Source organism: Stegostoma tigrinum, chromosome 34, assembly GCF_030684315.1.
Source record: "Stegostoma tigrinum isolate sSteTig4 chromosome 34, sSteTig4.hap1, whole genome shotgun sequence".
NCBI lineage: Eukaryota > Metazoa > Chordata > Chondrichthyes > Orectolobiformes > Stegostomatidae > Stegostoma > Stegostoma tigrinum.
This window is the reverse complement of record NC_081387.1, coordinates 18,960,231-18,981,757: the sequence shown is the minus strand read 5'-3', so window position 1 is coordinate 18,981,757 and position 21,527 is coordinate 18,960,231. Positions and strand designations below refer to the sequence as shown.

Here is a 21,527-nt window from a genome sequence, read left to right as displayed (position 1 = left end):
CAATGCCCACCAGGACCCGAGAGGTTCAGGAGAAGGCCCCATCATGGTAACCCTGCACTGTTGCCATCACTCTACCTCACCAACTTACATCCTGAAAACCCTGGAAAAGCTCAACCAAGCACCGTGTGACACGATGGCTCAGTGGTTAACACTGCTGCCTCACGGCGCCAGGGACCCGGCTTCGATTCCAGCCTCGGGCGACTTCTGTGTGGAGTTTGCACTTTCTCCCTGTGTCTGCGCGGGTTTATTCCCGCAGTCTAAACAAATGCAGGTTAGGTGGTTTGGCTGTTTGTGTCTGGGGATGTGAACTCGATGGGCCCAATGGCCTGCTTCTGCACTGTAGGGGTTCCATAGTTCTATGACAACATTGATGTGGAGCAAAAGAGACTGAGTTAACATCTCCAACCAATGACTGTTCTGATGAACGTTCGATTTAGTTTCACTGTGTCTCCTCTCAGCGCTGCCCCCACCTGTGCAGTTTTGTTTTCCTCACTTTCTGCCATTTATATCTTGCGTCTCGTCATCCAGCCCCTGGGAAGCTACTTCAACCACCTGCCACAGACCCCTGAAATTCCTCCCACAAATCCGAGGAGTAAAGTATCTTTTTCTCCAGAGATTCCCTCGCTTGAGACTTGGCTAACAGCTGAGGAGGGGGCAATAAAGTTCATGTTTCTGTCTGATGGCCTTTCGCTAGAAAGCGCTTTTACCCGGAAGCACCAGCAGTGCTTAGCGATGTAATGGTGATTTTTTAATCAAGGGAGAAATAAATGGCGGGGTTTGGGGGTGGTGTGGTGCAGATGGAGGTGTCGGAATGACGGAAGAGCTGGAGAAAGTGACGTGCCTGTGAAGATTTTCCCTTGGGCTCTGCATCAGGACAGGTTGCAAGAATGTCCTGTTTCTTGTGCTGCATGAGAAACGGGCTGCTGATTGGTGGCCCCCTGGTCCGCGTGTTGCAGTGGAGAGTGCATGGGCGAGCGGTGGCCACCGCATTTTCGTTTCATTTGATGACGGCGCAAAGCCTGGGCCGTGCTGCCATGGGCCTGCCGAGGGAACAGGCCGCTGGCTATGAAGAGGTGTCGCTTCTGACAGGCCTCGAGATAGAAGTGACAGTGGGAGGGATGAGATGACAAGTGGGGAGCGAGGCAGAATAATCTTGCAAGCGAGCGTGCGCACTGGGGTTAATGTCCTCAGCAGCGAGAGTGAAAGGCAGGAGGGGAATTGACGAAAATCTTTATCTCCCAGAGGGGGTCTGGAATGCACTACCTGGGAACCTCAGGATCTTTTAATGAGCACTTGGATAGAATGTAGAACAGCCCAGCACAAGAACAGGCCCTTTGGCCCATGATGTTGAGCTCAACACGGCGCCAAATTAAACCGATCCCTTTTTCCTGCATTTGCTCAACATCCCTGCGTTCTACAAGCCCCTTAAACAGCCCCAGTCATATCTGCGTCACTGCCATTCACAGCTGTGTTCCATACATTGTGTTTTAAAATAAACATAACCTACCCCTCAAAGCTCTCTTGAATTTGCCCCCTCCCACCTTAAAAATGCCCATCCCCTAGTATTAGACGTTTAAGTTCTAGGAAAAAGATTCTGACTGTCACCCTATCTATACATCTCAATTTTATATGGATGAGCGCTTGGGATGTCCTAACATTGAAGGCTGTGGGCCTAGTTGGTAAGGTGGGGCTAGTATAGGTAGGAATATATATTTGGCAGTATGAATTCAATGGGCTGAAGGGCCTCTTCTGAATCTTGTATAAGGAAGTGGAAATCTACTCGATAAAACTTTCATTGCTTAAACTGATGATACACCCTCCCAGCCCCTGAGGTGCCCACTGGTCTCAAAAGGCCTTGACTGTGCTGGGGAGCACTGTGTGAGATCTGGCTGTGGGCGTAGCTGCAAAAGAGGGGCAGATGTTCGGTTGGGAACCTCTTTGGCCCGTTGCCTGGGCCTGCTAATGACCACCTTGGCCAAGCCCAGAAGCAGGCCCACGAGCAGGCTCTCTGACTGGCCTGCCTCTCGCCCATGCTGGGTTGCCTGTAGGTCAGGAGCGTGGGACTGAAGAGCCAGCCAGAAATTTAAGGAGCGGCCCCTTCCAAAAAAGAAAACCCGAAATGCTCACGGACGACGAGCGTTAACATTCTGTGCCCCAGATCCCTGATGGAAAAACGGGAGGAGCCCACCGCGAAAGGGCCCGTCCTTTTGGGGTACTGTACGATTCTGTTGGCTGCAGCCTGACCCTGTGGGAAGCTGAGACTGCGGTCAAACTCTGGGTTCGCTCCCGAAGGCTGTGAACGGCCTCATCGACCTGGTGTCTTATGCCAGGCTGTCTGGGGTTGGGGCTGGAGGCGGAAGCTGGAGATGTTAGTGAGCGAGTGGGTTGGAGGGGGTCGCAGAGTCAGTGCCTGAAGTAGAGGTGCTCAGCAAATCGTCGACCTGAAAGCTCTGAGCAGCCACTGCTGTCAACTTTATTGGAAGAATTACAAATAAACTGCCATCTCTTGCACTTCCCATTGCAATCTTCCATCCCCCCTACCACCAGCAGCCCTGTGGACCTCGACCCTCCCTCAGGTTGTTATTACCATTGATTTCGTCCTTCTGTACCACTGAGACCAAACCTGGAATGGCTGTGATCTTATTTGATGGGATAGCCTCAAAGGGCCTGATTCTATTTCAGCCTCCATTCATCCAATCCGCGAATGTTGGATTCTTTTGGCCAACCCGTTTCCTGACGAGGTTTCTTCCCAGCCTCCCTCCAGAACAACAACCCCCCCCCCCCCCCCCATAACCCCTTTCAGTGGTTTTCCAGCCCTATCCTTTCTTGGTGGGATCCTCCAGCCCCTTGACTGCTCCGACTCTCGGCAGGGCCGTGTGGGCGCTTCCCTTGGGTGAGAGTCTGCGCTTGCGACCACCCTTCCAGCATTGTTCGCCCCCCTCCTCCCCCCCCCCAGCAACATTTCCTTTTCCTCCACTTGCGGGGAAAGGGTCTTGCTCTGGGCAACAACCCCGTCGCGAGTTCGGCTGTCCCTCGATCTGCTCTGACTGACACCCCCCCACCCCTGGCTATAGCCGTGAACTGGAAAATTGCACTGACTTTAACCCTCGATGCAGCAGGGTGGAAATTGGAAGCAGCAATCTCAAAGGGTAAACTAGACCCAGTGGGATGGTGCTGTGGACTTGCCCTGGGTCTTGAAGCAGACCGTCTTGTCATCTGGGTAACAGTGTCTATCCGTCCACAGATCGGATTCCCATCAAGTGCTCCATCTCTGAGATACACGCCTCCTTTCAGTCAAGCAGCTCGTGGCTTTCCTCTACCTCCATCAGACGAAACAGAGTTGAGTCCCTGCCCCAAGGGAGGTTGGGGTTTGGCTAAATATAACCCATGGTGCATCTGGTCGGCCTGATGCAGAAGGTTGTGGAACCAGACGCCGATCCTGGGTACGCCAGTGAGAGGTGCGTGCAAAGGGACCTTGTAGTTGGCACCAATACTTGTTTAAAAACCCATCTGATTCGTCCGTAGAAGGTCATCCTTACCTGGTTTGGCCTACACGTGATTCCAGGCCCACAGCGATGTGGCCCCTACTCCTAAACGCCCTCTGCATGATTAAGGGACGGGTGGTCAGCGCTCACTTTTCTCGTAAATCATCCGCGGGAGGAACAGTCCGAGGAGTGCCCAGTGTTGTTTCGGCTCAGAATTCTGTTTGATGTTGACTCTGGTTCCACAGCAAATGGGACCCGTCGGGGCCTGAGGGAGGAGGCCGGACTGTCTGTGGTTGGCTTGAGGGATGGGTACAGGCAGTGGAAGATACGGTGATGAACCGTTACGCAAACCCACTGATGGGCACGTTTGTGGGCTCCAATGGTGGGCTGAAAGCCCCGATGTTGAGCGTTCAACCCACGCTGTGGCAAGGAGTGGAAATTTTTTAATTCCAGCAACCTCGAGAGTCGTTGGCTGGCATCTCGGAGAGTTCACCAAACTTCAGCCCGTTGGAAAACAGAAATCGAAGCATGATGGCCTAGCTTGCCGTAGACGGTTCCTCAATGAATTTGAGCAGGCTCCTTGTCTGTTTGCAGTTTGAGGGCTGCACCGAGGTTAAGCCAAAGCGCTGCTGTGTGACTGAGGAACAGCTGGAGGTGCCAATGGAAGAGAAGGAGATGTGGATGGACTTTGAAAGGAGCTGGGCAAATGGGCACCCACGTGGCAGGGGAGGCTTAATGTAAACGAGTGTGGAGTGAAGGGTCTTGGGGCTATTTATAGTAAAGGGGAGAACTCTGGAGGGTACAGGCATGTGGAGCCCTGAGAACTGCAGCGTTGGAGTGTGAGTACTGAGAGAGCGCAGCACTGTTGGAGGGTCAGCAGCGAGAGTGTGGTGCACCTTCAGAGCAGAAGTGGTTGTATTTTTCTCTCATTGCTGACCGTGGGGTTTAGCTATGCAGTGCTCAGCAACTACCTTTTGTACATTACAATAGTGACTGCACTTCAGAATTGCTTGATTAATTGTAAAGTGGAAGCTACAGTAGCTAGCGGCAGCAGAGTGTGGAGCTGGAGGAGCGCAGCGGGCCAGGCAGCATCAGAGGAGCAGGGGAGTTGATGTTTCGGGTCTGAATTTCTGAAGAAGGATCCCAACCCAAACTATCGGCATTCCTGCTCCTCTGGTGCAACCTGGCCCGCTGTGCTCCTCCAGCTCCACACTGCGTTAACTCAAGAATTTGGCATCGGCAGTTCTTGCTACCTGTGAGCTACAGTAAGTGGGACGGATTATGTCAGTTCGGTGGGTGGAGTCGGTCAATCAGAAGAGCACGCGCTAATTTAACTTGGCATCAAGGACTGTTAAAGTTGATGAGTCAGAGCATCATTACTTGAGGAGGAGGAGCCATTCCATAGGTGTTTTAACTGAAGTCTGAATAAAGCTGTGAGCCTCAGGGTTACTGAGCATGGAAGTTTGACAGAGGGAGGAGTTTGGTGGAAGTGATTCAATCTGCATATGAACCCTGATGGAGGGCAGGAGAGAGAGGGCTCAGCTGCTCAGCTTGGTGTTGGGGTTGGGGGGGGTGGAGAGAGAGAAAAGGAGGGAGAGGAGAAGTCATGATCAGAGTGGGGTTTCCTCAATCTCTGACCTCTGCTGTGCTTTTGTCACAAAAATACATTAAGCTTGCCACATGTAGAGTTTGCGCTTCAGGTAGAAGGCTGTCACTTCATTTGACCTTCTCTGTCCAATTCTGATTACTCGCGCGCACATACTCCCAAACTCTTCCTGACTCTCCCTTCTCTCCTGTCATTCTCTGGCCCCCCACCGCTCCATCCCACTTTCTGTCCCTTCCGTGCTGTCCCCTGTCTCTTTCCCGTTTCCCTGTTCCCCCTTTTTCTCTCCCTTTCCAGGAATCCCCCTTTTTTTTTCCATAATCTGTCTCTCACTTCCTTTGTGTTATCTCCCACCCCCCCACCCCCCGGTGATCCTTGCCCTTATATCTCTCATACACAAACATTCTTGTGAATTTTTGGAGGAGTAAATTGTGGAGGGTGGGGCTGCTCGGGAGACTGAGGGACCAGTGGTTTGTTGAGAAAGTTTGTTTCCTTACACAGCAGGTTGTGATGGTTCAGTGCTTGGCCTGAGAGAGTGACGCATCCAGATTGGACAGTAACTGTCCAAGAGAGATTGTATAAACCTTCCAGCAGGAGACATTCACGTACAGTGTGGGAAAGGAGCAGGCCTTTCAATAACTCTGACAGAGAGCTAACACAAGCACAGTGGGCCGAATGGCATTCTCCTATGCTGTATAATTCTGTCAAGTATTACTTTTACAGACATGAAGCTAAGCTTTAGAGGCCTCCATTACCCCTCGGTCATTTTTGTGAAATGCTATACATGGACTTCTTGCATGATTTAATTGCGTGTATATGTGTGTGCGTGCTCATCTGAATGCGTGTGTGTAAGTTCTCCTATGTACGTACGTATGCCTGTCTGCCTGTTTCTGTGTACATAGATATTCCTGCTGCTGTACAATTTTGCAGTACTCTCTCGACTATCATTGGGGGATGGTGAGGCCGAGGACAGGCAGGGTGTTGGGTTATGGCCGTGATTGGGAGCCGTCGACACTGCATTCCTGTAAGAGGAGTGTATGTGTGTGTTTTCTTTGGCTTTGGCCTCCCAGTGTGAGACATGACGTTTCTTGACTAACAAGTTCTGCTTTCAGGTTTATATGGCTGGCTTGGCCGTAATACAATGTGTGTGTGTGTGTGTCTGTGTGTGTGTGTGTGTAATAGAATGGAGGAGGGGAAGCTTTTCAGCTTCCAGTCTGTCAAGTAGCAACAGGCCTTCCTTTTTAGCAGGAGAAATCTTTGTTTTAAGAAGGCACACACACGCACACATAGGACCGGGCAAGCACACACACAAACGTGCACACAGATATATATACAAACATGTACACATGCACACCTACTTACGAGCACACTTTTTTTAAACGTGGCACACGCATGCACTCTCTGATATGCACGCTCAGTCTCTCACACTGCCACTCTCTCAGGTGTGTGCACACGAACACTCTCTCGCTTGCAACGTGCGCTCGCTCATATGCTGTCGCCCTTGCGCCCCCCCCCCCCCCGTGCACATCCCCCCCCCCCCGCTCCCGCTCGCGCCCCCCCTCCCCCACCTCGCACCCGCTCGCCCCCTCACATTCACGCCCCATCGCAGGTGCTGTACCCCGAGTCCTGCCTAGCAGAGGGAATGCAACGAAATTCCATTCTGTCGCCATGGCAGCTGCCGTGAAGCCCTCTCCTCCCTGCAAGAAGGACCTGCGCCTTCCTGTCCCCTTCCTCCTCCCCCTTTTGTCGGAGGGTAGGCGGGGGGATCACTGTTGGGTCGTCGCCATGGAGTCAGTGCAGAGCCATGTAGAGTTATTAAGCAGAGTTATTAAACAGCCGAATAAGGATCTGGGTAAATTGCCTCTCCACATATGTTCTGCGCCTGGTGGCCTCTAGTGCTCTGTGGTCTCGAGCCGCTTTGCATTTGTGTGTGATTGCAGTTTTATTTTTTCTCTCCCCGAGACACGTGATCTGCTATCTGGGAGCGCAGCTTTGGTTCTCCTTCTCCGAGGAAGGACGTTCCTGGGATGGACGGAGTGGGGCGAACGTTTCCCGGACTGATCCCTGGGGTGGCAGGGCTGCCGCTGCAAAGAGAGAGACCGGGATTGGTCAGACCTCAGAAGTGTGGGCGCGGGTCTCGTACAGATCTACAAAATTCCAGTAGGGTAAAACCCAAGTAAGCCGTGTTTCCGATTGAGCCGGGAGCCGAGAACCAGGGGGCCACAGGGGAGGCAATGGACAATAGACAATAGGTGCAGGAGTAGGCCATTCGGCCCTTCAAGCCAGCACCACCATTCATTACGATCATGGCTGATCATCCACAATCAGTATCCTGTTCCTGCCTTATTCCCATCACCCTTGATTCCACTATCTTTAAGAGCTCTATCTATCTCTTTCTTGAAAGTATCCAGAGAGTTGGCCTCCACTGCCTTCTGGGGCAGAGCATTCCATGTATCCACCACTCTCTGGGTGGAGAAGTTGAGGATTGAGATGAGCTAGACAAGCATAATTGGGTGCAGCGTTTTGGACTGCACAGACCCGAGGGGCTGAAAGGCCTTTTCCTCTGTGCTGTGAACCTTCAGGGCTCTTTGAGGAGAAACGTCGTCGCCCAGCGGGTGGGGAGCCTACAGAAATCCTCCCACCCCGAAAGCGGTTTGGGCCGAAACAACACGAATGCCGTCAAGAAAGGCGTTCGATATGTGTCTTCGGGCTATAGGAGTCGAAGGGTCTGAGGAAGAAAGCAAATGTGAACACAAGTCGGGGTGCGGGGCGCTGAGTTGTTGAATGGCAGTGGAGTTTGGACGGGCAGAGTGGCCTACTCTTGTTCCTGTTTTTTGTGATGCCCTGCCCACACAGGTGCTGCACCCACCCATGTACAATCCAACCACGGTGCTGCGCTTTTGGGGGACTGGTGGGGGGGCGGGGGTAGATAGAGCGGGGGTATGTCGGGGCGAAAGGGAGGAGTGAACGCCTTCCCATAAGCTTTGCTGCTGGCTGCCACTCCATGTGTGTGCGTGCGACGGGGTCCCGCTCGCCTCTCGATTCCATCACGACTGCCCCCTTTCACCACTGCCACGTGAAAAGCCAACGTAGGACCCAACGAAGGAGAAAGGGAGGCCTTTTGGCCGAAGGGAGGGACACGGAACGCGTCGAGCTGTGAGACTGCCCAGTCTCCTCCTCGTGTAAACTCACCAACAACTTGTCGACGATTGAGAATTGAACAAAGTTGACCAACAGCCTCCCATCAGTTAGCTTCAATACAGGGGATGGGGGTGGGGGGTGGGGGGTGGGGAGGGGGACGTGGTAGGCACTGGCCTCTTCTTTAACCTGCCACATTTGAACATGTCCTGTGATTACGTTCAAATGGGGGGCAATCTTTTTGTTATTCTTCCCCCCCCCCCCCGCCTTATTGTTATGTTAATGATTTGCCACTCACTACAGTTTCCAAAAGTTTTCAAATATCACAAATGGACTGGGTAAAGTAGATGTTAGGGCCTTGAGGCTACTGTTCCCAATCACTGTATCATACAGCGCAGAAATAGACCCTTCGGTCCAACCAGTCCATGCTGCCCATGTTCCCAAACTAAACTAGTCCCTCCTGCCTGCTCCTGGCCCAGCTCCCTCCAAATATTTCTTACTCATGTACTGACCTAAATGTCTTGTAAATGTTGAAATTGTACCCATATCCACCACTTCCTCAGGATGTTTGTTCCATGCGTGAACGACCCTCTACTTAAAAAAAATTGCCCCTCCTGCCAGATTTTTTAAAATCTGCCTCCTCTCACCTTAAGAATGTGCCCCCTAGTTGTGAAATCCCCCATTCCAGGGGAAAAGGCACCCACCATTAACCCTATCCGTACCCCTCATTATTTTATAAACTTCTACAGCGTAACAGAATGAAGAACGAGAGAGCGTAGATTTAAAGTGATGTTCAAATGAAGCAAAGGTGATGTGAGCGGAATTTATTTTTCTCAAAGGGAGTAGTGGAATGCACTGCCCGGAAATGTGGTGGAGGCAGGTTCAGTTGAGGGGTTCAAGAGGTGAACTGGGTGGTTATTTGATGGAAATGGCATGCAGGACATAGTGAAACAGCAGGAGATTAATTCGTTGAGTGATGCATTTGCAAGGTCTAATGCAGGAGGGAAGTAAACAGTAAATGGCAGAACCCTAAGCATCAACGTACAGAAGGGTGTGGGTGTACAGGTCCGCAATTCCCTGAAACCGGTAACTATGTGCACACATAGACAGGCACACACACATACAGGCGCCCTCTCAGGCCTACAGACAGGCAGAGACACATGTGCACTCAAATGGAGTCGGTGGTCAAGAAGCTTTATGGCATGCTTCCCTTTGTTGGTCGAGGCATAGACTGTAAGAACTGCAGCTGTACAGAACTTCAGGGAGGCCACGTTTTGGAATATTATATGCAGTTCTGGTTACTATACTACCAGAAGGATGTGGAGGATTAGGGGAGGGTACAGAAAGGGTTTATCACGATGTTGCCTGGTTTGGCGGGTATTAGCAGTAAAGAGAAATTGGATAAACATGGTTTGTTTTCAATTGAATGTCGGAGGGTGAGGGGTGACCTGGTACAAATTTACAAAATTGTGAGAGGAATGGATTGTTGAAGTCTCTCTTTTTTTCCACTCAGTAGAAATGTCACGTGCATAGGTTTAAGGTAAAAAGGGGTAAGTTTAAAGGAGATGAGAGGGGTAGGCTTTTCTTTACACAGACGGTGGTAAGTGCCTGGACTGTGCTGCCAGAGGAGATGGTGGAGGTGGATACAATAGCAGTGTTTAAGAGGGATCTTGACAGATATAGGAATAACCAGGGAATAGAGGGATACAGCCCAGTAAAGGCAAGAGGTTTTTAGTTTAGAAGGGCATCCGATGTCGACGCAGTTTTGGTGTGCTGGAGGGCCTGTTTCTGTGCTGCCCTGTTCATTGTAAGTAATAGAATGAAATGCACACACAGACACTCAGTTACACACACAGACATTCGGATATGCGCACAGGCGCAGGCACACACGCAGGCATGTGCACACACTGACAGGCGCACACGCAGGCATGTGCACACACTGACAGGCACACGTGCAGGCATGTGCACACATACACAGGCACACGCAGGCATGTGCACACACTGACAGGCGCACACGCAGGCATGTGCACACACTGACAGGCACACGTGCAGGCATGTGCACACATACACAGGCACACGCAGGCATGTGCACACACTGACAGGCACACACGCAGGCATGTGCACACACTGACAGGCACACTCGCAGGCATGTGCACACTCTCAGGCCTACAGATGGTCAGATACCCACGTGCACGCAAAGACAGGCGCACACACCATGGAAGCCAATGACTCACTGGCTTCCCAAAACAATGAGAATGCTGACATCCTGGTGCAGGATTGAGTCAACTGAAACACTTTAAAGATTTTTTTTGTGTGGTTTTGTTGCTGCTGTGTGAAAAGGATTAGAAGCCAGAGGTGGTGAGCAATGTATATTGTTGTCAGATGTTTGCCCCTGAGACCATCTTCCATCTACATACCTGTGTCTGGGTGCTGCAGGGCAGGGAGGGAGGTTAATGTGAGGGAACGGTAGGCGTGAGGATGCTGTGAGAAGGGGCTGGGTGTGTTGTGATGAGAAATCTGGATCTGTGGGGCAGTGTGGAGAGGTGGTGTCAAGAGGAGGATTCTGTAGATTGGGCATGCGGGGACAGTGCGGCGCTTACGGTGTTAGAAAGTGCTGGGTTAGGAGTATGGTGGGGGTTACAATGTCAGAACACTGGGTTAAGTGTTTTGGTGGGGTCACGATATAAGAAAGTGCTGGATTAGGTGTTTGTGGGGGGCGGTTATGTTGTAAGAACGTTCTGGGTTAGCTGTTTTGGTCGGGGGATGGGGGGAGTGGTTACGTTGTAAGAATGCCCTGGGTTAGATGTATGGAGTGAGGGAGGTTACGTGTAAGAACGTTCTGGGTTTGGTGTATGGGGGGGGGGAGGTGGGGGAACGCGGTTACATTGTAAGAATGCCCTGGGTTAGGAAATGGACGGTATGATCTGGGCTATGAGAGAAGTGTATGTGTTGCAGGAGTCTACCCCTAACCCTTGTGGATGGGTTTCAAAGATGGGAGTTTCTGAGAATTGTAAAATCACAGAACCCCTATGGTGTGGAAGCAGGCCTTTCAGCCCATTGACTCCAAGAGCATCCTATCCCTGTCACCTTGCATTGTCCATGGTCGACCCACTCTAACCTGCACATCTTTGGACTGTGGGAAGAAACTGGAGCCCTGGAGGAAGCCCACCCAGACACAAGGAGAATGTGCAAACACCACACAAACAGAATTGAACTCTGGTCCCTAGCGCTGTGAGGCAGTAATGCTAAGCCAATGAGCCACCATGCCCTGCCCCCTCCAAGGTTCTTGGAAAGAGTTTCCTGCAACCTGTTGTGATATTTCCCCCACTGTGGCATTGAAAGTTGGGTTCTCTGCATGTTCAGCAAAACCAGAGACGGCTTTAATTTTTCAAACTCCAGAAGCCTGAGAGAGTGAGCATTGCCTGGGTCACGGAACAGCTCCGGGATTACAAAACCCACTCGGGATCTGTGCTCGGAGCCTGAGAATGCAGTAACTCTTCTTGTGAGGTTGTTTATCAGTTGACTGATAACGTGGCCACATTGTGTACGTGTGTGTGTTGGACAGTGCAGCATCTCACGCCGAAGCCTGTCCTGTCTTGTTAACTGTTAATTACACTTGCGTTTCGATCACGCTGTCAATTGCCAAGTGCTGTCAGTTATTAATCACTTTGGCGCTCACTCCTTCCTGTCTGTCTGGGTGACCGCACCAGTCATTTTGTCATTGAGCATTCCCCAAGCACAGGATCAGATGCAGGGCTGCACAGTGTCGCTGTCTTTTCTCACGTCCCTCTTTTGTCACCCCCCGTGCCGCCCCCTCTCTCATTGCCCTCATGTCGATGGTGTGTTTCCCAGGACACCAAGAGATGTTCCTGCTGAAATGTAGCTTAGTAGGCGCCACTCTTGTCCCCTCAATCTGATGGTGGCAGGCTTGAGGCTGTTGCAATTTACTACTGGGATTGAAAGAGAATTCGCTCGAGTGTGAGAGTGTGTATGTGTTGGGGTGGGGGTGGGGGGGGGGGAGAGGAGGAGGAGGAGGAGAGAAAGAGAAAGGGGGAGAGAGAGAGAGAGAGAGAGAGAGAGAGTGCGTGTGTGTGTGTGTAGAGACAGGTCTGATTCACAGTGGCCTGTCCCCTGACTATCTTTGCTCCAAGTCCACGCCCAGACCTAACCAACCTAATGCAGTGAGCATCAATAGGAAACAGACTTGCATATTTGCACTCAGCAAGAGAGGACTGGAGTCTTGTTCTACAGATTGAGCACTGGTGCAGTGTCGCCTTTCGCCTGTGACTTTAAAATGAGGCTCGAAACGATGTCAGATGCTGAGATGCTTTCCCCTATCCTGGGTTGGGGAGTCCATGCCATGGGTAACCTTCTCCTGAGCAAGGCACCTGCTACTTTAGGCTCACCAGGCTACAGGCCAAGTGCTGGAGTGTGAAAGTAGAACAAGGGCATTTCCCAGTGTTGTGACTGTTGGGTTGGTGGCTCTCGGGAAGAGCCACGGATGGCCCGTCGTCAAGTGTAGCCAACAGCAGGGCAAGTACAAAAAGCCAGAGCTGAGGCGGAAGTATGTGAGTGAACTTGACACAGGGGCCAATTGGCCTGAAGTAGCTCCGTTAAAAAATTCCGTGAGATTACTTTGGGTCGTATCCCAGTGCCAGGTCTGATGTTTATTCCTGAAGTAACGTCGGTAAAACATGATTGCTTCACTAATTTGGGAGAGCTCATCATGCACATGTTGCTGGAGAACACGTTCTCTGTTTTAACACCTGTACGTAATTGGCTAGGAGGGGATTTAGGACGGCCAAGACTTGAAAGTTGCTATATAAATGAAACTGTTGCATGTATGTTTCTTCCCGGGGGATCAACTGCTTTTGGGAATGCTGTTTGGATGTATCTCCAGTTGGCCCTGGAGGTGAGGTGCCCATTGCTGTGATCTTTGATGTAGAGATGTACAGCACGGAAAAAGACCCTTCGCTTCGACCAGTCTGTAGCTGACCGTAATCCCAAACTAATCTGGTCCCACCCACCCATATCCCTCCAAGCCTTTCCTGTTCTCGTACTTCTCCGAACATCTTCTAAACCTTGTACCTGTATCTGCATCCTCCACTTCCTCTGGAAGTTCATTCCACATGTGACCCACCCTCTGTTTGTTTCGAAAAAAAAAATTTGCTGTTCACGTATATTTTGAATATGTCTCCTTCTCACCACAAAAAACTGTGCCCCCTCATCTTGAAGCCTCCCCCGCCCCCAATGCTAGGGAACCACGAACCCTATCTCTATCCCTCATGGTGATACATACCTTTTATACAGTCTCAACCTCCTATGCTCCAGAGAAAACAGTACGAACCCCTTCCCAATAACTCAAACCTTCCACGTCTGGCAACACCCCGACTAAATCTCTTCTGACCCCACTCAAGATTAATAATATCCTTCCTGTGATGGGGTGACTGGATCCTGTAGTTGACCGTCGCACTGTCGAAGCAGAGATAGCTAACGGAGTTTCTCCCCTGCTGGCTCCAGGTCTCAGTATTCGCAGCAGTCAGGAGGAGGAACCCGTGGACCCCCAGCTGATGCGATTGGACAACATGCTGCTGGCGGAGGGGGTAGCCGGGCCGGAGAAAGGCGGCGGCTCGGCGGCGGCCGCTGCTGCTGCCGCAGCGTCTGGGGGCATCTCGCCCGACAACTCGATCGAGCACTCGGACTACCGGGCGAAGCTGGCCCAGATCCGGCAGATCTACCACACCGAGCTGGAGAAGTACGAGCAGGTAAATGTGCAACGAGGGCCCTGCTCGCGTCACTGCCCTCTCGGGGACGACACGGGGCTAGGTACAGAGTAAAGCTCCCTCTACACTGTGTGTCCCCCATCAAACACTCCCAGGACAGGGACAGCACGGGGATAGATACAGAGTAAAGGCTCCTTTGTCAGTGAAGTCTTGATTTTTGTCTAACTCTGTGCACTCCTTGTTTTTCTTTTATCTCCTCCTGATGCAGTCTGTCCACCTGCACCATTCTTCCTTGTTCTGTGTAAATAGGAGCTTGTGCTCTTTGGGCTGAAGTAGCACCCATACTGGCCTGTTGGCCCTGGGGGGACTGGAGCAGTGTCCGTCCTGTCGGCCTGGGGGGGTGCTGGAGCAGCGTTTGTACTGTTGGCCCTGGGGTGCCTGGAGCAGCGTCCATACTGTCGGCCTGGGGGGTGCTGGAGCAGCATCCGTACTGTCACCCTGGGAGGTGCTGGAGCAGCGTCCATACTGTTGGCCCTGGGGGGACTGGAGCAGTGTCCATACTGTCGGCCTGGGGTTTTGTCTGGAGCAGCGTCCTTACTGTCGGCCTGGGGGGTGCTGGAGCAGTGTCCATATTGTCGGCCTGGGGGGAGCTGGAGCAGTGTCCATACTGTCGGCTTGTGGGGTACTGGAGCAGTGTCTGTACTGTCGGCCTGGGGGGAGCTGGAGCAGTGTCTGTACTGTCGGCCTGGGGGGAGCTGGAGCAGTGTCTGTACTGTCGGCCTGGGGCGTGCTGGAGCAGTGTCCATATGGTTGGCCTGGTGGGCCTGAGGCCTGGTCTTAGCTTCACTGGGCTCTTGGGCCCTCCCTATCCGTTCTCTCCCAGGCTTGCAGTGAGTTTACGACACATGTGATGAACCTCCTGAGGGAGCAGAGTCGAACGAGGCCCATCTCCCCAAAGGAAATTGAGCGGATGGTCGGGATAATCCATCGGAAGTTCAGCTCCATCCAGATGCAGCTAAAACAGAGCACGTGCGAGGCAGTCATGATCCTCCGGTCCCGGTTCCTGGACGCCAGGTCAGTACAGATATTCCCTAACCCCTCCTGGATCCACTCTGGTGATTGGTGGGGATCGGCAGGAATTGGGGATCAGTTGTAGGAACTGCCCGGTTTGGTTTGGTATGTGTGCGCGGTCGGCGTGCAAGGGGAAGGGGGACTGAAGGAATGATGAGGGCCAACCGCGGAGGATATAGACGGAGTTGGGGGTGTCGGGAGGGAGAAATGAAACAATGAGCAGGGGGAGCAGGAGTGAGAGAGGGAGCTGGGGGGAGCAGAGGGAGAAAAGGATGGAGCTGGGGGGAGCAGGAGGGATGGAAGGAGGGAGTGGGAGGGAGGAAGGGATGGAGCTGGGGTGGGGAGCAGAAGGGAGGGGGATGGGGGGAGCCGAAAGTTGGGAGGAAGCTGGGGAGGGACGGAGGGAGCGGGAGGGAACTGGACGGAGTGGGGGCGGGGGGAAGGGGCAATGAGCTGATGTGCTGAAGGAGTGGAGGGGACGAGAGAGAGAAGGGGAGAGGGAGGGTTGGAGGAAACGGTGTCCTGGGTACCAGGAGTACAGTGGAAGGGAGTGGGATGGTGTGGGGGGAGGGAGTGTGGGAGTGGGAAATGGAAGTGGGGCGGGGAGAGTTTAAAACTGAGGGAGGAGATGGTGGTGAATGGAAGGCGGGAGTGCCAAGCCGGGGAGCAGGAGAGAGAAAGGTGGGGTGTGTTCGAACTGGGGAAGGACGGGTAACCGTGAAGCACAGGTGCTGTCCAAGGCAAGGGTGGGGTGTTCAAATGTAGTTTGAACAGCTGGGTCTGGGATTGGCCTGGGACCAGCGGTGTTTGTTCTTTTAACCTGGATCACTTTGCCCGTGCTCCTAGCCCGCGATCAGCAGCTCGCCACGCCACCACCAGCAGGCTGGAGCTGGGGGTGGAGGGGCCTTGGCCTTCGGCGCATCATTCCTCGCGATGGTGTCCAACAGAGGGCTACAAACCCTCTGCTCGCGCTCTTCCCCACCCCTCAACAGATATCACCGACTCGCTCGTCACTTGTGAACTTTCCTTCTGCAGGAGAAAGAGACGTAACTTCAGCAAGCAGGCCACAGAGATTCTGAACGAATACTTTTACTCTCACCTCAGTAACCCTTACCCCAGTGAGGAGGCCAAGGAAGAGCTGGCAAAGAAGTGTGGCATCACTGTATCGCAGGTCAGTGTATCGCAGGTTAGACCCATTTAACCTTCTCACAGGTACCTTTTTTCTTGTTATTGTTTTGTGTGCCTGCCGCTGCGGCTCTGACTCCTCGCGCTCCCAAGTTTTATTTCCGCAGCCCTTTCATTGTTCGTGTGTGATTTTCCTCTTTTTTTTTAAAGTTTGAATTCCTTTCGTCGACATTTTTTATTTGTAATGACTGCATGGCTCTTCCAATCCCTGGAAGCCTCCGGAGTGACCCACAAGTGGATTTTGACCAATAGCAAGAGAAAAAGAGAGGGAGAGAAAGTATTTCCCGTTGTCAGGGAAATCTGAGAGAAAATGAGCTGTTTTGTCGGGTATTTGTCGGGACTCACATGGGGAGCGCTGCATAAACATAGCCCCTTTATTCCCAGAGTTGTCACTAATATGAAGGTCTTACAAAGCACACACAGTTCTCCAGTTTTAGTTGACCTCCACACCACGACTGATCAAAAGCAGGGACCAGGTTTGGGTACTGGACAAGAATAACTGTTTTTACAAGGCATTAGACTCTAGTTACAATTAAGCAGTTATAAATCATCAGCATGTAACATTGCCAATTAAAACTCTAATATCCTTATAAACTCCCCCTACCAGACAGACAGGCAGACAGAGTTATAAAGGTCAGAAGTTGCGAGGAAACCTCACCAGGTCTGACAGCATCTGTGAGGAGAAATCAGAGTTAACATTAACTGTTCCAGCTCTGGAGAAGGGCCTTGACCCGAAACGTCAGCTTTCCTGCTCCTCTGATGCTGCTTGGCCTGCTGTGTTCTTCCAGCTCTACACCTCGTTACATCAGATGATTCTCCGGTCAGCCAGCGCCTTGCTTCAGCCATTTGGCGGCAGGCACAGGGAAGTCTCTGACTCTACAGTCAAAAGTCACAGCAGACAGCACCCGTTGCAAGAAAGATCAAGTGGTATCCTTCAAGTTGAGTTCTGACTGCACAGAACAGGGAGATCACGCCTGAGCTGGAGAAGGGCATCTCTGTGTCTCACGTGCCCCCTCGTGCTCTCTTTCGCTCTCTTACATTCGCACTCTGTCTCTCGCTGTCGCTCTCTCGCTGTCACTTGCTCTCGCTCTCTCTCGTTGTATCTCTCTCTCCCGCTCTCTCTCTCTCCCGCTCTCTCTCTCTCTCCCGCTCTCTCTCTCTCTCCCGCTCTCTCTCTCTCTCCCGCTCTCTCTCTCTCTCCCGCTCTCTCTCTCTCTCCCGCTCTCTCTCTCTCTCCCGCTCTCTCTCTCTCTCCCGCTCTCTCTCTCTCTCCCGCTCGCTCTCTCTCCCGCTCTCTCTCTCTCTCCCGCTCACTCTCTCCCGCTGTCGCTCGGTGTCTCTCTCTCGCTCTATCTCGATCTCTCCCTCTCGCTGTCGATCTCTCCCTCTCGCTGTCGATCTCTCCCTCTCGCTGTCGCTCTCTCTCTCTCGATCTCGCTGTCTCTCTCGATCTCGCTGTCACTCTCTCGATCTCTCCCTCTCGCTGTCTCTCTCTCTCTCTCTCTCGCTGTCTCTCTCTCTCTCTCTCTCTCTCTCTCTCGCTGTCTCTCTCTCTCTCGCTGTCTCTCGCGCTCTCGCTGTCTCTCGCGCTCTCGCGCTGTCGCTCTCTCTCGCGCTGTCGCTCTCTCTCGCGCTGTCGCTCTCTCTCTCGCTGTCTCTCTCTCTCTCTCTCTTGCTGTGTCTCTCTCTCTTGCTGTGTCTCTCTCTCGCTGTCGCGCTCTCTCGCTGTCGCGCTCTCTCGCTGTCGCTCTCTCTCTCGCTGTCGCGCTCTCTCTCTCGCTGTCGCGCTCTCTCTCTCGCTGTCGCGCGCTCTCTCTCTCGCTGTCGCGCGCTCTCTCTCTCGCTGTCGCGCGCTCTCTCTCTCGCTGTCGCGCGCGCTCTCTCTCGCTGTCGCGCGCGCTCTCTCTCGCTGTCGCGCGCGCTCTCTCTCGCTGTCGCGCGCGCTCTCTCTCGCTGTCGCGCGCGCTCTCTCTCGCTGTCGCGCGCGCTCTCTCTCGATCTCGCTCTCTCTCGATCTCGCTCTCTCTCGCTCGCTCCCTCGCGCTCCCTCGCGCTCCCTCGCGCTCCCTCGCGCTCCCTCGCGCTCCCTCGCGCTCCCTCGCGCTCCCTCGCGGTCTTGCTCGCTGTCGCTCTCTCTCTCGCTCTCTCTCTCGCTCTCTCTCTCGCCGTCTCTCTCGCCGTCTCTCTCGCCGTCTCTCTCGCCGTCTCTCTCGCCGTCTCTCTCGCCGTCTCTCTCGCCGTCTCTCTCGCCGTCTCTCTCGCCGTCTCTCTCGCCCTCTCTCTCGCCGTCTCTCTCGCCGTCTCTCTCGCCGTCTCTCTCGCCGTCTCTCTCTCTCGCCGTCTCTCTCTCTCTCTCTCTCTCTCTCGCCGTCTCTCTCTCGCTCTCGCCCTCTCTCTCGCTGTCACTTTCTCTCGATCTCTTTCGATGTCTCTCTCTCTCTCTCGCTGTCGCTCTCTCGCTGTCGCTCTCTCGCTGTCGCTGTCTCGCTCTCTCTCGCTCTCTCTCTCGCCCTCTCTCTCGCTCTCTCTCTCGCCGTCTCTCTCGCCGTCTCTCTCGCCGTCTCTCTCGCCGTCTCTCTCGCCGTCTCTCTCGCCGTCTCTCTCTCTCTCTCTCTCTCGCCGTCTCTCTCTCTCTCTCTCTCGCCGTCTCTCTCTCGCTGTCACTTTCTCTCGATCTCTTTCGATCTCTCTCTCTCTCGCTGTCGCTCTCTCGCTGTCGCTCTCTCGCTGTCGCTGTCTCTCTCTCTCTCTCTGTCGCTGTCTCGCTGTCTCTCTCTCTCTCGATCTCTCTCTCGCTGTCGCTCTCTCTCGATCTCTCTCTCTCCCTCTCGCTGTCGCCGTCACTCTCGCTGTCGCCGTCACTCTCGCTGTCGCCGTCACTCTCGCTGTCGCCGTCACTCTCGATCTCTCTCGGTCGCTCTCGGTTGCTCTCGATCTCTCTCTCACTGTCTCTCACTGTCTCTCACTGTCTCTCACTGTCTCTCACTGTCTCTCACTGTCTCTCACTGTCTCTCACTGTCTCTCTCGATCTCTCTCGATCTCTCTCGGTCGCTCTCGGTCGCTCTCGGTTGCTCTCGATCTCTCTCTCACTGTCTCTCTCGATCTCTCTCGATCTCTCTCTCTCTCGATCTCTCGCTGTCGCTCTCTCTCTTGCCGTTGCGCTCTCTCTCTCGCTGTCGCTCTCTCTCTCTCTCTCTCTCGCTGTCGCTCTCTCTCTCTCTCGCTGTCGCGCGCTCTCTCTCGCTGTCGCGCGCTCTCTCTCGCTGTCGCGCGCTCTCTCTCGCTGTCGCGCGCTCTCTCTCGCTGTCGCGCGCTCTCTCTCGCTGTCGCGCGCTCTCTCTCGCTGTCGCGCGCTCTCTCTCGCTGTCGCGCTCTCTCTCTCGCTGTCGCCCTCTCTCTCTCGCTGTCGCCCTCTCTCTCTCGCTGTCGCGCTCTCTCTCTCGCTGTCGCGCTCTCTCTCTCGCTGTCGCCCTCTCTCTCTCTCTCTCTCTCTCTCTCTCTCTCTCTCGCTGTCGCTCTCTCTCTTGATCTCTCTCTCTCTCTCTCTCTCGCTGTCGCTCGCTCTCTCTCGCTGTCGCTCGCTCTCTCTCTCTCTCGCTCTCTCTCTCTCTCGCTGTCGCTCTCTCTCTCTCTCGCTGTCGCTCTCTCTCTCTCTCGCTGTCGCGCTCTCTCTTTCTCGCTGTCGCTCTCTCTTTCTCGCTGTCGCTCTTTCTCTCTCTCTCTCTCTCGCTGTCGCGCTTTCTCTCTCTCTCGCTATCGCTCTTTCTCTCTCTCTCTCGTTGTCGCTCTCTCTCTCTCTCTCTCGTTGTCGCTCTCTCTCTCTCTCGCGTTGTCGCTCTCTCTCTCTCGCTGTCGCTGTCTCTCTCTCTCTCTCGCTGTCGCTCTCTCGCTGTCGCTCTGTCTCGCTGTCTCGCTCTCTCTTGCTGTCGCTCTCTCTGTCGCGCTCTCTCTCGCTGTCGCTGTCGCTCTCTCTCTCGCTGTCGCTGTCGCTCTCTCTCTCGCTGTCGCTGTCGCTCTCTTGCTGTCGCTGTCGCTCTCTTGCTGTCGCTGTCGCTCTCTCGCTGTCGCTGTCGCTCTCTCGCTGTCGCTGTCGCTCTCTCGCTGTCGCTGTCGCTCTCTCTCTCGCTGTCGCTGTCGCTCTCTCTCTCTCGCTGTCGCTCTCTCTCTCTCGCTGTCGCTCTCTCTCTCTCGCTGTCGCTCTCTCTCTCGCTGTCGCTCTCTCTCTCTCGCTGTCGCTGTCGCTCTCTCTCTCTCGCTGTCGCGCTCTCTCTCTCTCTCTCTCGCTGTCGCTGTCGCTCTCTCTCTCGCTGTCGCTGTCGCTCTCTCTCTCGCTGTCGCTGTCGCGCTGTCTCTCGATCTCTCTCTCGCCGTCGCTCTCTCTCGCCGTCGCTCTCTCGCCGTCGCTCTCTCGCCGTCGCTCTCTCGCCGTCGCTCTCTCGCCGTCGCTCTCTCGCCGTCGCTCTCTCTCGCCGTCGCTCTCTCTCTCTCTCTCGCCGGCTCTCTCTCTCTCTCTCGCCGTCTCTCTCTCTCTCTCGCCGTCGCGCGCTCTCTCTCTCGCCGTTGCTCTCTCTCTCTCGCCGTCGCTCTCTCGCTGTCGCTCTCTCTCTCGCCGCCGCTCTCTCTTGATCTCTCTCTCTCGCTGTCGCTCTCTCTTGATCTCTCTCCCTCGTTGTCGCTCTCTCTCTCTCCCTCGTTGTCGCTCTCTCTCTCTCCCTCGTTGTCGCTCTCTCTCTCTCGCTGTCGCTATCTCTCTCTCTCTCTCGCTGTCGCTGTCTCTCTCTCTCTCTCTCTCTCTCTCTCTCTCTCGCTGTCGCTCTCTCTCTCTCGCTGTTGCTCTTTCTCTCTCGCTGTCGCGCTCCCTCACTCTCTCTCTCTCTTTTTGTCGCTCGCTCTCTCTCTCTCTCTCGTTGTCGCTCTCTCTCTCTCTCGTTGTCGCTCTCTCTCTCTCTCGTTGTCGCTATCTCTCTCTCTCTCGCTGTCGCTATCTCTCTCTCTCTCGCTGTCGCTATCTCTCTCTCTCTCGCTGTCGCTGTCTCTCTCTCTCGCTGTCGCTGTCTCTCTCTCTCTCGCTGTCTCTCTCTCTCGCTGTCTCTCTCTCTCGCTGTCTCTCTCTCTCGCTGTCTCTCTCTCTCGCTGTCGCTGTCGCTCTCTCTCTCGCTGTCGCTGTCGCTCTCTCTCTCGCTGTCGCTGTCGCTCTCTCTCTCGCTGTCGCTCTCTCTCTCGCTCTCGCTGTCGCGCTCTCGCTGTCGCTGTCGCGCTCTCTCTCTCGCTGTCGCTCGCTCGCTCTCTCTCGCTGTCGCTCGCTCGCTCTCTCTCGCTGTC

General features: G+C 54.0%; 1 protein-coding gene across 4 annotated transcripts in view; it reads left to right on the top strand.

The window, feature by feature from the left end:
- LOC125446662 (pre-B-cell leukemia transcription factor 2-like) overlaps positions 1 to 21,527 on the top strand; it is a 68,566-nt gene that overhangs the window by 26,742 nt on the left and 20,297 nt on the right. For 2 of the 4 annotated variants that reach the window (XM_059639367.1, XM_059639365.1), the window contains exons 3-5: positions 13,747 to 13,991; positions 14,833 to 15,023; positions 16,056 to 16,191. In XM_059639367.1, coding sequence (XP_059495350.1) covers positions 13,747 to 13,991; positions 14,833 to 15,023; positions 16,056 to 16,191 — 572 coding nt within the window. Of the gene's footprint in view, positions 1 to 13,746; positions 13,992 to 14,832; positions 15,024 to 16,055; positions 16,207 to 21,527 lie in introns of all 4 variants that reach the window. The other 2 variants (XM_059639366.1, XM_059639364.1) reach the window with 1 other exon arrangement.